Source organism: Sphaeramia orbicularis, chromosome 12 (assembly GCF_902148855.1).
Source record: "Sphaeramia orbicularis chromosome 12, fSphaOr1.1, whole genome shotgun sequence".
Classification (NCBI taxonomy): domain Eukaryota; kingdom Metazoa; phylum Chordata; class Actinopteri; order Kurtiformes; family Apogonidae; genus Sphaeramia; species Sphaeramia orbicularis.
This window is the reverse complement of record NC_043968.1, coordinates 9,754,192-9,767,549: the sequence shown is the minus strand read 5'-3', so window position 1 is coordinate 9,767,549 and position 13,358 is coordinate 9,754,192. Positions and strand designations below refer to the sequence as shown.

Sequence of the window (13,358 nt, the reverse complement as noted above, 5' to 3'; positions counted from 1 at the left end):
GCGGGTGACGATAATAAATATGTTTCATATTTATGCATGTTTCGACCTGATGTAAACATTAGGCCTAATGCTAACACCTTAGTTGTCAGTGTGAGCCACAAGAAAAACCTCCGTAGGCAAGTTACTCTAGCTAAAGTACGCACCGCTACTGAAAACTGGATAGAGTCAATCCAATTAGAGTGTTTTATTAAGCAGGATACAGTTGGTGGGCTGTGGTTATACGAGGGGATAGCTGACCTGGTTAGCTAGCTAGTGAATGACAACTAGGCTAGTTAGCTAACTGAGCTAGCATCTCATACACTGACCCATAAACATTAACAACAAAAATGAGGTAGACAGTTGAAGTTACTCCACTACGGTAATATTAGTACATATGTGCAATGAAGGCTACTTAAACTTGCTTCGGTTTAGTATTCTTACCTTATTTTTCCTCCAAGCTAGTGAACCGTCTCCACTGGTCCTGCTGCTAATCCGCTAACACTATGCGCCTCTGACGCATCTCCGACGACGATGATGCTTTTAAAGGCTCACGGCGATGTCGGACAGAAAGAAGTCTAATAAACAAACAACATTAAACTAGGAATGTTAACCCGGAAATGTATGGATTTGACATACTAAAGACGCTCTTTTTAATTATTGTTAACGGTTCATATATGAAGTGCGTCACAGAGTCATAATTACTTAATTAATTTACTTTCTGAATACGTCGATTTTAATTTATGTTTGCAATTCTGCGCCTGAGTAACCACATCACACTCAAAATATGATAGTTACACAGCCATAGCTTATATTGATTTTACTGGTACGCAATGACAACTGTGACTCGTACAGTAGTCATATGTGGTTACACGTTTGAAATCTGTTTGTACTCTTACTAAGAACACGTGAATGCAACACGTCAATATGGAAATGGTAGGCTGAAGTGAGGAAGATGCAGTTTCCACCTTCACAACTAGATGGCAATAAAACTTTGAAAAGTGACTCATCCCTACTCTATCTTCACTACTGTAGGTACTGGTACTAGCTGTTGTAATCTATGTCTCTGCTGCAGTCTTACTAGTATTGCCAAGACAAACATCACATATATTGTTGTAAAATTATCTTTTCCTTACATCCCAGATAGCAAATATTTTGGCAGTATTATGGCATACATTTGGAATTTTTGGCTTTCTTTTGGCATTATGAAAACCTTTAGGTTTAACTATGGTATGATTAAGGTTATCCATAATAGATATGGAGGCACCAGCAATATATGGCTGAGTTCTGGCACATGTCTGGTTAACCAAAAGACTGGGCAAAGAGCAGGATCAAGTATAGGGATGGTATGGCATGTTTATGGCAAGCCAGAAGATTGACTAAAGAGTGGCAACATCTTATTCCACATATGGATGTGTTTTGGCATATTTCTGTAAAGCCAAAACACTGCGCAAAGAGCAGGAATTTCTATCCAGAAGAAAACCCCACTTCATTTAAAAAGCATGATCAACACAAATTTTGGTGAATTTTGGCCTCCTTTTGGGTCAGTTTTGGCTACTTTTTGGCTGGATTATGGTGATTTGGGGCTTTTCTGGGACAATTATGGCTATATATTGGAAGTCCGCAATTAGTTATGGGTGAATTTTGGCTTCTGTCTAGTTTGATTTTGGCTTGCCTATTTTGGCCCATACATCCGCCCAGAACTTTGCCAAAATGGCATGCCAGTTTTGGGCCAGATTTAAGCCATAATGATTTTGCTGTCTGGGATTTCTTTTGGTTAAAAGTAACTCTTCCAGTAACACTAATCACTTCCATGAAACTAAAATGTGAAAGACTAGTTCATCTAAATTTCTCACTTTGGTTTAATGTGCTTTGAGACTTTACTATTAGTTCTGTTTGTTCAGACCTTTACACCTCGCAAGTGGGTGAGGGCTACTTCTGTTTCCATTAGTATTCAGTCACAAGCCAAAAGAAATATTGGTTTTGCAAGTGGGAGAGAGGTGGAAATGATCATGGGATCGCAGGAGATGGGCAGAACAATGGAGAGCGGACACACAAGTTTTAACATGTTTAAAACGAATTGACTGTAAACTACTTCGAGACAAGTTTTATTTCAACGAGAGCGGTTCTTTCTTTACAACAAATCCACACACAGTACACACCTTTACTACCTGTCAGTATAAAAACAAGTAAATTTACAGTATTTCACTGTTGGGTGATAAAACATTTAACAAAAACCATATGTTTATGTCCTCTTCAATGTGTTTGTTTTGGTGTGAACATCAGTCTTGTGTGATTTCCCAGTGTTCTCCAAACAAACGTGACTCTACATTGTCCACACACACATTTTCAACACTTGACCATTTCCCCCAGTATCTTCAATTTACTTCATATTCGCACCTCACACCACATCTACACTCCTTTGTCATAGCTCGTCAGTCCGTCCTTTACTGTCCTCCTCATTCTGTATTTGAGCCTCTGTGGGGACTCTGAACGCCACATAAGGACACGTTTTAGTGTTCAAACAGACCAGCTTCTTCAGTGTGGCAGAGTTTACTATGTCAAAACCTACTTTGCCTCCAAATGTGCTGGGCTTCCAGTAATCTGGAGAGCATATAGGATTTCCCAGGAGGCCTTTAAGCGAGAAGGGAGCTCCCATCTCCACCATGCTCTCTCCAAATATCGCTCCAGGTCGGGTTTTCTCTAACATCAGGCCAGGATAAAATTCCAGAGCATCAATGTCACCATATAACTCTTCAAGCTGGGTGGCTATTTCCTCATCATCTGGAAAAGAGAACACAAAGTATTAATAAAAATATATACAATACTTTAAGTTAAGAGTGAAGAGAACATCCTGTATAATCAGACTCTTTTCTGGGACTGGGCTATTTCCATAACCACTTATGATATTTTCTTCAATAGGTAGAGAATTTGATAAATCACAGCTTTACTTTCTGCATGTTAAAGCATTTACACTTCAAATACGTTATGATAGTAAATAAATGCATTTAGTGACAACAACAGTCCCACAAAGAGTTTAATTCTTCTCATCAGTAAAACAACATACATATTTTAAATAAATAATAATACTGAAACCAATGTAATGCCCTCAGGTTGTATTTTTTCCCTCAAATGCTGTTTCTTGGTGAAAGTTTTAGTTTTTTTTTTTGTTTAACCCATAAAGACCCAGTGTGCCTTTAGTGGGAGTTTCCAAATGGAATTTTCTGTAGATTTAACCATTCTTAAGTGATTTATCACTAGTTATTTTAATATTATCCTCTGTATCCTCTGTCTGTCGCATTTTTTTCAGTGTAAATCATGTATTTTCTGATATTTAACTTACTGATCATGTAAATGTTCATAAAAGCTCCGAGTAAATTCAAAAGTTATTAAATCAGACATACAAAAAACTGAAGAAAAAGTGAGTTTTTCAGCAAAGATATCAATAACTGAATGTAAAAACAAGCATCTCCATCCACTGTCATTGATCCAACTCCATGGGTTTTACTGGTGAATCAATATTGTAGAGGATCTCGGTGTTTCCACAATAACTATGGAACCTCTGAACGTCCAAATGGGTCATATCTGATGACCATGGAAAGACGAAAAACTATATTTTACACCAATTATTTAATTGTATTGATGGATTAATGGATCAACAGGTATTAAACAGTTTAGATCAGTAGATGGTTTTGGTCAACAGTGGCTGTTTGGGTCTTTATTAGGGCTGTGTATAGGCAAGAATTTGGCGATACGATACAAATCACAATACTAGGATCACGATACGACATATCGCAATATGCCATGATACTGTTAACAAGGCGATATTTTTTGTTACCTCCGCCAAGGAGGTTATGTTTTTGCCGGCGTTGGTTTGTCTGTTTGCCTGTCTGTCCGTGTGCAAGATAACTCAAGAAGTTATGGACGGATTTGGATGAAGATTTCAGGAAATGTTGATTCTGGCACAAGGAACAAATGATTAAATTTTGGTGGTGATTTGGGGGGGGGGGGGGCATTGATCTGCCTTGGTGGAGGTCTGCGCTCTCCGAGTGCTTTCCAAGTTTTGTTTCTTTTTTTAAAATATTATTTAGTGGAAAAACTTATAGTGCAGCATTTGGATAAATAAAGTTTTAAGATGAGGCTTTACCAGTACAAAAATCACACAAATATATCAATAAATAATATTTTACAGACATTACGGTTTAAGATCCAGTTTAAATGTTGGTATTCTATTGCGGAAAGAATACATAGTGTTCAGTCCCTCATTGTCCAACATCAGAACATTATTTTTGTGCATTCCCAATAAAATAAAACTAACATTTGCCTCTTTCAGACAGTAAAAAGTGCTTTTAGGAGGCTTGAAATAACGGTTACCAATTTAAAAAAACTACATGTATGACCTGCAATATCACAACACTACTTTTGTAGTATACAAACAACAGAACAAAATACCCATGTGGATATAGAAATAAAAGAGTAAAATATCCATGTGGATATAGAAATAAAAGAGTAAAATACCCATGTGGATATAGAAATAAAAGAGCAAAAATATCCATGTGAATATAGAAATAAAAGAGTAAAAATACCCATGTGAATATAGAAATAAAAGAGCAAAAATACACATGTGAATATAGAAATAAAAGAGTAAAAATACCCATGTGAATATAGAAATAAAAGAGTAAAAATACCCATGTGAATATAGAAATAAAAGAGTAAAAATACACATGTGAATATAGAAATAAAAGAGCAAAAATACACATGTGAATATAGAAATAAAAGAGCAAAAATACACATGTGAATATAGAAATAAAAGAGTAAAAATACACATGTGAATATAGAAATAAAAGAGTAAAAATACACATGTGAATATAGAAATAAAAGAGTAAAAATACACATGTGAATATAGAAATAAAAGAGCAAAAATACCCATGTGAATATAGAAATAAAAGAGTAAAAATACCCATGTGGATATAGAAATAAAAGAGCAAAAATACCCATGTGAATATAGAAATAAAAGAGTAAAAATACACATGTGAATATAGAAATAAAAGAGCAAAAATACACATGTGAATATAGAAATAAAAGAGCAAAAATACACATGTGAATATAGAAATAAAAGAGTAAAAATACCCATGTGAATATAGAAATAAAAGAGTAAAAATACCCATGTGGATATAGAAATAAAAGACTAAAAATACCCATGTGGATATAGAAATAAAAGGCTAAAAATACCCATGTGGATATAGAAATAAAAGACTAAAAATACCCATGTGGATATAGAAATAAAAGAGTAAAAATACACATGTGAATATAGAAATAAAAGACTAAAAATACCCATGTGGATATAGAAATAAAAGACTAAAAATACCCATGTGGATATAGAAATAAAAGAGTAAAAATACCCATGTGGATATAGAAATAAAAGAGTAAAAATACACATGTGAATATAGAAATAAAAGGCTAAAAATACCCATGTGGATATAGAAATAAAAGACTAAAAATACACATGTGAATATAGAAATAAAAGACTAAAAATACCCATGTGGATATAGAAATAAAAGGCTAAAAATACCCATGTGGATATAGAAATAAAAGACTAAAATACCCATGTGAATATAGAAATAAAAGAGTAAAAATACCCATGTGGATATAGAAATAAAAGAGTAAAAATACCCATGTGGATATAGAAATAAAAGGCTAAAAATACCCATGTGGATATAGAAATAAAAGAGTAAAAATACCCATGTGGATATAGAAATAAAAGACTAAAAATACCCATGTGGATATAGAAATAAAAGAGTAAAAATACCCATGTGAATATAGAAATAAAAGAGTAAAAATACCCATGTGGATATAGAAATAAAAGACTAAAAATACCCATGTGGATATAGAAATAAAAGACTAAAAATACCCATGTGGATATAGAAATAAAAGACTAAAAATACCCATGTGAATATAGAAATAAAAGAGTAAAAATACCCATGTGGATATAGAAATAAAAGGCTAAAAATACCCATGTGGATATAGAAATAAAAGAGTAAAAATACCCATGTGGATATAGAAATAAAAGGCTAAAAATACCCATGTGGATATAGAAATAAAAGGCTAAAAATACCCATGTGGATATAGAAATAAAAGGCTAAAAATACCCATGTGGATATAGAAATAAAAGAGTAAAATACCCATGTGGATATAGAAATAAAAGGTTAAAAATACCCATGTGGATATAGAAATAAAAGACTAAAAATACCCATGTGGATATAGAAATAAAAGACTAAAAATACCCATGTGGATATAGAAATAAAAGAGTAAAAATACACATGTGAATATAGAAATAAAAGGCTAAAAATACCCATGTGGATATAGAAATAAAAGGCTAAAAATACCCATGTGGATATAGAAATAAAAGGCTAAAAATACCCATGTGGATATAGAAATAAAAGAGTAAAAATACACATGTGAATATAGAAATAAAAGAGTAAAATATCCATGTGAATATACAAACAAAAGCAAAAAAGAAAAACAAAAACAAATCACCGCCATGTCTGCACTTGAATAAATACTTAAAAATATCGATACAGTATCATGAAGTGAAATATTGCAATATATTGCAGAACCGATATTTTCTTCCACCCCTGGTCTTTACGGGTTAATGTTCCATAACTCACCTGTGTACCACAACCCAGGCTTTGAGTTGGATGTTACAGAGAATGACTTGCAACAAGTCACAGGCCTTTTACTCAAGAAACTATTTTTAGCTGCTCTCACAGACGTATGAAGTCGTAAATCCAAGGCTTCGAGGTGTGTGGTCTATACACACACAAGCCTTTTTTTCTTACCACTGAAGTCTCTGAACGATGTATACGGCCTCAGATTAAAGCGCTTCCTGTACTCGTTGAAAGGCTGTATGCGAAGCTGTCGGGACTCTTTTATGGCCCCCACGGCCACTCGGGTCACCACGGCGTTCATATTGTGTCCTCCACCGACCTGTAGAATAAAGGAGAAAATATTCTGTACCTTTACTCTCAATACAACAACACTATCCCAAGTATATTATGAATAAAGAAATCGAAATTATTTATACAAACTGAGATGCCTGATGAGAAAAAAAATGTTATGAAGCACTGATTCCAAGTATGTGGCGGAAAGGAGTCCAGAAAGAATTTGCACATTTCCTCAGAACCAAAATTCTTTGTTTTAACTAGGGTTCCAGTGTTTTCTGTGCCACTGTGTCTCAGATTGATGTGTTTTAGTTTGTCAGGTTGTAAGTGCTAAGCTGTGATAATCATTAAAATCTATTAAAAAGGGTGTCCATGACAAAATCAACAACATTTATTGCATTGTATTTGATGAATAAAGACTTATCAATGGAAGATTAATGCATCAGTGTCCTTTGTTCATCAAATTCTGTTGATGACGCCAAGTGATAGGGTCGACTTCTGGATTTCATATTAGGTCATTCATTAATTCTTCATACATCACATGCAGTGAATTTGAGTCTGTTGAGTATTACAATTCAACAGTATTGAATTTGCTTTATTATCACATTAATGTAATTCTCTAAAGGACATCATTTTTCACCAACTGTCAGATAATCAACTTTGCAAAAAAATAACTGGATTATTCTGATTTTTCCATCCCTGTCATGTATTGATCCATATTTTCTCTAGAATGAGACATATCTAGACACAAATAGCTTACATGATAAATTTAGGTGTTCTTTTTCACTTAATTAGAAATAAGAGACATAAAAAATGAAAAAATAACATTTTGTATTTTACACACATTAGTTTTGATAAATGCATGCATCATGTCTTCAGTGAAAAATAAACTACTTCCAAAATAACAATATGAAATGATAAAAAAATTCTTTAATTTCGTTATATACTAGACCAGGGGTGTCAAACTCATTTTCTTTCAGGTTCTACATTCAGCCTGATTTGATCTCCAGTGGGCCGGACCCGTAAAATAATAGCATAATAACGTAGAAATAATGACAAGTCCAAATTTTTGTCTTTGTTTTAGTGCAAAAAACCCCCATTAAATTATGAAAATACTTACTTTTATAAACTATCCAAACCAAAAAAATGTGAATAACCTGAAAAAAATGAAATTTCTTAAGAAAAATAAGAGCAATTTTAACAATATTATGCCTTAACTTATCATTTCTACATGTGCATTATGGATCAGATCTACAAAGACACTAAACACTGAGGAACAGACAGAAAAGAGTTAAAATTGTGCTTAATTTTCTTTAGACATTTCAGGTTGTTCATATTTGTTCAGGTTATTCACATTATATTGTTAGTAGTTTGTAAATGTAAATATTTTCGTAATTTAACCTCCGAAGACCCAAGGAATTTCAGCCAAGTACAAGCTTTTTTTGTTTTTTATATATTATATATATATAATATATTGGAAACATCATGATGCAACAGTTTTTTCAGATGCAGTTTTTAAAATTTTTATGGAATGTCCTTTCTGGTGGACAGTTTTCTGTCCTTTTTTTTTTTTTTTTTTTGTATGAAGTTGTGAAACTCTTGTCCACAAATGTGGACAGAAAACCCATAGCTGGGTCTGAGGAGGTTAATGTTATTTTTTGCACTAAAACAAAGACAAATCTGATGTTGTCATTATTTATGGGCATAGTGTAATGTTATTTTTTTCACATCAAACCAAAAAGTCATTATTTTTTGTAGGTTATTATGCTATTATTTTGTTGTAGATCATACTGGTCTGTATGTGGAACCTGAACTAAAATGAGTTTGACAGCCTTGACTGTGGAATTTTTCCTTTTCACAAATTCATCCCATGGGCTGGATTGAAACCTTTGGCGGGACGCATGTTTGAGACCCCTGTACTAGACTATACCGCCTCAAATCAGACATTTATCAGGTCAAACTAGTTTGTTACAATTTCCTTTGTTAATTATGCTTCATTGAAGTACTTTCTCCCCTGTTCTTTTGTACTTTCTTCACTTACTGGAAGTGACATGTTTTGACATGTACGTAGGTATTGTCAGAACTCAGTTGTGTAAACTGAAGTAAGCTTCAACTGTCACTCCTACCTTTTCCCTTCTTTTTTCAGTTTTAATTTTTTAAGTTATTCTACTTGTCACACTTTTTTAGTTCCACTGTTGAGACACTTTTAGCATTTTTGTCCAACTAAGAAATGTTAAAACATGTCTGATATCATTATAACATTTCTGAATAATGATGACTACTCAAACATTCAGAGCTAACATTCCTGAAACAAAACTCAAACAAATACCAAGTTCTTGACTTAACAGGGTGGAAATTCTATTGGAAATTAATGGATTACTTACAACAAGCTGACTACCTGTCTGTCATAATCATTAGGTTTTGAGTTCCTGAGCTTGGCCAATATTTGTTCCTAAAAGTTAAACATGACTGTGTTTATATGCACATCAATATAGAATAGAATAGAATAGAATAGAATAGAATAGAATAGAATAGAATAGAACAGAACAGAACAGAATAGGCTTTATTGTAAATTTCAGTTGGTCTCTATCAGCGACGGTGCACTTACATCAAAATAACAACACAATAAGATATAGGCATATATTTAAAAAATGTAAGTGCAATTGAAATATGTGCAAATTAGAGATATACTGTATGAAAGGGTACAATTTTAACAAGTGTTCAGAGAACACAAACCTCCGCCGAGCACCCCGAACAGTGTGCATTTGTGGATTGACTATTTCTTTTTAAAGTATGGATGTGCAAAACAAATTTCAAAATGATATTTCATGAATTGCATTTTTTATGATTTTTTGAAAATGGTGCATAAAAAATAAAAGTCAACAGAGCATAATGGAAGAGAAACGGAGCGGAATGATATTTCATACAAAGTTGAAGCTTGGTACCGGTCATGTGTATGTCAAATAATATTCAATTCCAATCAATATTTGTTGAGTTCTAATGAAAAATGTGTGGTAAATGGGATTTTCAATGTTAAATGTAAATGTCCACAGAGTCCACATTCCATAGTGGATGTGGACAATTTTGTGCCAGATACAAGATATTGTTCTAAGCTACGGGTAGATCAAATTGGAGGCTAATCGGAGTCGTTTTGAATTTTTTATGAATTTTTGAAAGTTGCTCAATGATGAGAGATAGGAAAATTGTAGATGTTGTGACCTTGCTGTGACCTTGAACTTTGGCCTACTTGGCCCAAAGTTCAATGGGTCGGTCCCAGGGCCTAGGCCTATCTGTGGGGAAGATTTGGTAAAGATGGTTGGAATAGTTTTCCCGTACAGTTGCTAACAAACAAACAAACACGAAAACAAACAAATACACAAAGCAAAGTGATCACAATACATCCTGGCAGAGGTAAAAATATAAAAGTAGTATAAAAATGTGCAAATGTAATGGTGTAAACATATATGTAACAGTGCAAACAATATCAGAGATACTGTGAGTTTTGGAAGTCTTCCATCTTGTGTAAAGACGTGGAAACATGCAAAAAGATACTACCACACAAACATTTCTATCCAGTAATATTCTAACTATATCAGTGATGCATTTGAGTGTTTATCTAATCACTGTGGTTTATTTTTCTCCGCATTACAATTATAAAAATGTATGATATGTGTTACCTGGCCAGCTGGTTGTCGGGAGAAGGCATCCACCAACTTCTCTATGCCGTAGTGTGTGAGAACAGAAGTATTAAACAGAAACTGTGGGTAGGTCAGCTCATCTCCACTAATAAAGAAGCTGTCGGGCATCAAAGGGTGCCAGTGGTAGAGCTGGCTGAACTCCAGAGCAATCCGGTTCCCGTACTGAAAAGACGACTTAAACAGCAGAGTGGGATCGAACTTTAACTGCAGCATGTATCCACTGAGGTGCTGCACGTACTCCTCTATCACTATTCGAATAGTTTCACCTGAGAAGAACATGCAGACACAAAAACAGAGCAGGCACACAAGGACAGTCAGGTCAAAGTGGCTGAAGATAGTTTTAGGTAAAAATGTAAAATAAAATCAATCAGCAGAATAAAAGCTCACCGATGATAATGAGGCGTGTGGTCTGGAAGAGCTGCTCGTCGTCCCAGGTCGGGTGTGCTGCTTTCAGGATGTCACACACTCTGTTATGCTCCCTCAGCCAAAGTGTGGCGTACATTCCCAGACCAGGGAGGAGTCCGAACACTTCCTGACCAATAGCCAGCTGATGTTCAGGTGGGATGCCCGGGGGGTAGCTCATCTTAACAGGGGCGTCGATTACAGTAGGAGGGTACATGTCTCCATCTATTAGCTAATGAAAAACATATCATGAGTGTATACAGTACAGCACACTGCAAAACCTTCCCTAATACTGGCTTATTTAGACCTAAGTTTTTCCTGCTGCAGCATGATTTGATTTGATTTACATTTGCCTAACATGTCCTCACGTGAAAGAGGACAAGAGTAGGCCTACATCTAAAAAAGTGAACAACAAATTATAAAAATGAAACTATAGGGATTTTATCTGAGACGTGGATACATTTTATGCTTTACTCTGTAAAAGAGAGTGAGAAAACTCATGTAAAGGCTGTGTCCTTTCACCTCCTCAGACCCTGCTATGGGTTTGCTGTCCACATTTGTGGACAAGAGTTTCACATCTTTATACAAAAAAAAGAAAGGAAAACTGTCCACCACAGAGGACATTTCAAAAAAATTTAAAAAACTGCATCTGAAAAAACTGTTGCATCATGATGTTTCCAATATAGGCACTTATTTAATAAAAAACAAAAAAAGCTGGTACTTTGCTGACATTTCCTGGGTCTCAGGAGGTTAAAATGATCCTCATCCTACAGAAAGGAAAAATCAGTCCACAATCAAAAGGTCTCAAAAAGTACACTGATAGCTTAACAGTTACTGGTTCCTCTAATATTCTGAACATGGTGACCTAAGATCCTCTGCTCTACAACCAAAGGTCTTGTTTGTGTTGCTGCACTATATTCACAAGAGTTTAACACCAGCTTGTTGCATCTGGAACTTGTCACATAAAGTTTCTCTGCTTCTCTGGCTGTAAACAGTTTTATTACCCCCGCATCATTGACTTGTTCTGGGAATAAACCCAGATAGCACCAACGCACTCACAGCAGTTAAATCTGTAGAAATGTGCAGAAAACATGAGCTTTCTGCAACAAGTCATGTTTTAGTTAAAACATTCAAACAATGCTCATTACTATTTTGAAATGTTTGGAGAAAAAGTTGTGGTGGGGGAAATATCAGCTATATCATCTGTAATGAAATATGTCAAACTAAACCACAAAGCAGAGGTGGGTAATCCCAGCTCCACAGAGTAAAAGTCCTGCCATGTATTTGTTCCAACCAGTCACTGAACCAGCCCATTTGGATGAGCACAACTCCTCCTCCTGTGTTAAGTGAACAGATAGAACCAATACATGGCAGGACTTCTGCGCTATGGAGCTGGGATTACCCATCTCTGCCACCAAGTTAAACTCATAGCACAGGGGTATTCAAATCCAATCCTCGAGGGTCAGTATCTTGCATGTTCTAGATATTTCCCTCTTCTAGCACACCTGGGAGCCATTACATCGTTATCAGGCTTCTGCAGTGCTGGATGATGAGCTGATTATTAATTGAATCAGGTGTGCTGGAAGGGGAGACATCTAAAACATGCAGGATACCAGCTCTCGAGGACTGGATTTGAATACCCCTGTCATAGCAGCTGCATCCAGCAGCTAATGCAGGGGTGCCCAATCCTGGTCCTCGAGAGCTACTATCCTGCATGTTTTAGATGTCTCCCTTTCCAGCACACCTGACGGTCATTATCAGGCTTCTGCAGAGCTTGATGATAGGCTTATCATTTGAATCAGGTGTGTTGGACAAGGGAGACATCTAAAACATGCAGGATAGTAGCTCTCAAAGACCAGGATTGGACACCCCTGAGCTAATGTTAGCAACCAGTAGCAAAAGTCTTCAGAAATTGCCTCACCTCTCATCTACAGAAATTTTATGAACATTACACATATTAGCCACTCACACATATAGCGTATGTTTCAGGACATTAGTTTCATTTGCGTGTCAGTTATCTGACAACTACCTAAGCGTTCAAACTAACTAGTTGAGTTAGCATATACTGTTTTGGTCCACACCAGGTTTTGCAGTCCACTCGCCCTCCCTCAGCTCACACCTGCAACCACTGTCACACCTGCAGTTCAGCAGCTCTGGTTCTCCAGTCATTGTCAGATTGTTGCTTTCATTGCGAAAGAAGACTTCAAGTCCTTCAGTCTGTGTCGTCCATGCTGCCTGAGACTGTTGGAAGTTTGATCCCATGGTTTCTATGATCCAAGCCTACATTAAAGATGTGATTTTTGTGATGAAGAATCCTCAGGATTTTTTTTGTATCACATTA

At 35.5% G+C, this 13,358-nt stretch overlaps 1 protein-coding gene across 1 annotated transcript in view; it reads right to left on the bottom strand.

Annotated features, from left to right (window-relative positions):
• pdcl (phosducin-like) overlaps nucleotides 1-13,358 on the bottom strand; it is a 38,255-nt gene that overhangs the window by 4,542 nt on the left and 20,355 nt on the right. Inside the window, exons 8-11 of the mRNA XM_030150269.1 lie at nucleotides 11,003-11,249; nucleotides 10,595-10,881; nucleotides 6,816-6,963; nucleotides 2,405-2,760 (exon numbers count right to left, since the gene is read on the bottom strand). Coding sequence (XP_030006129.1) covers nucleotides 2,405-2,760; nucleotides 6,816-6,963; nucleotides 10,595-10,881; nucleotides 11,003-11,249 — 1,038 coding nt within the window. The remainder of the gene's footprint in view (nucleotides 1-2,404; nucleotides 2,761-6,815; nucleotides 6,964-10,594; nucleotides 10,882-11,002; nucleotides 11,250-13,358) is intronic.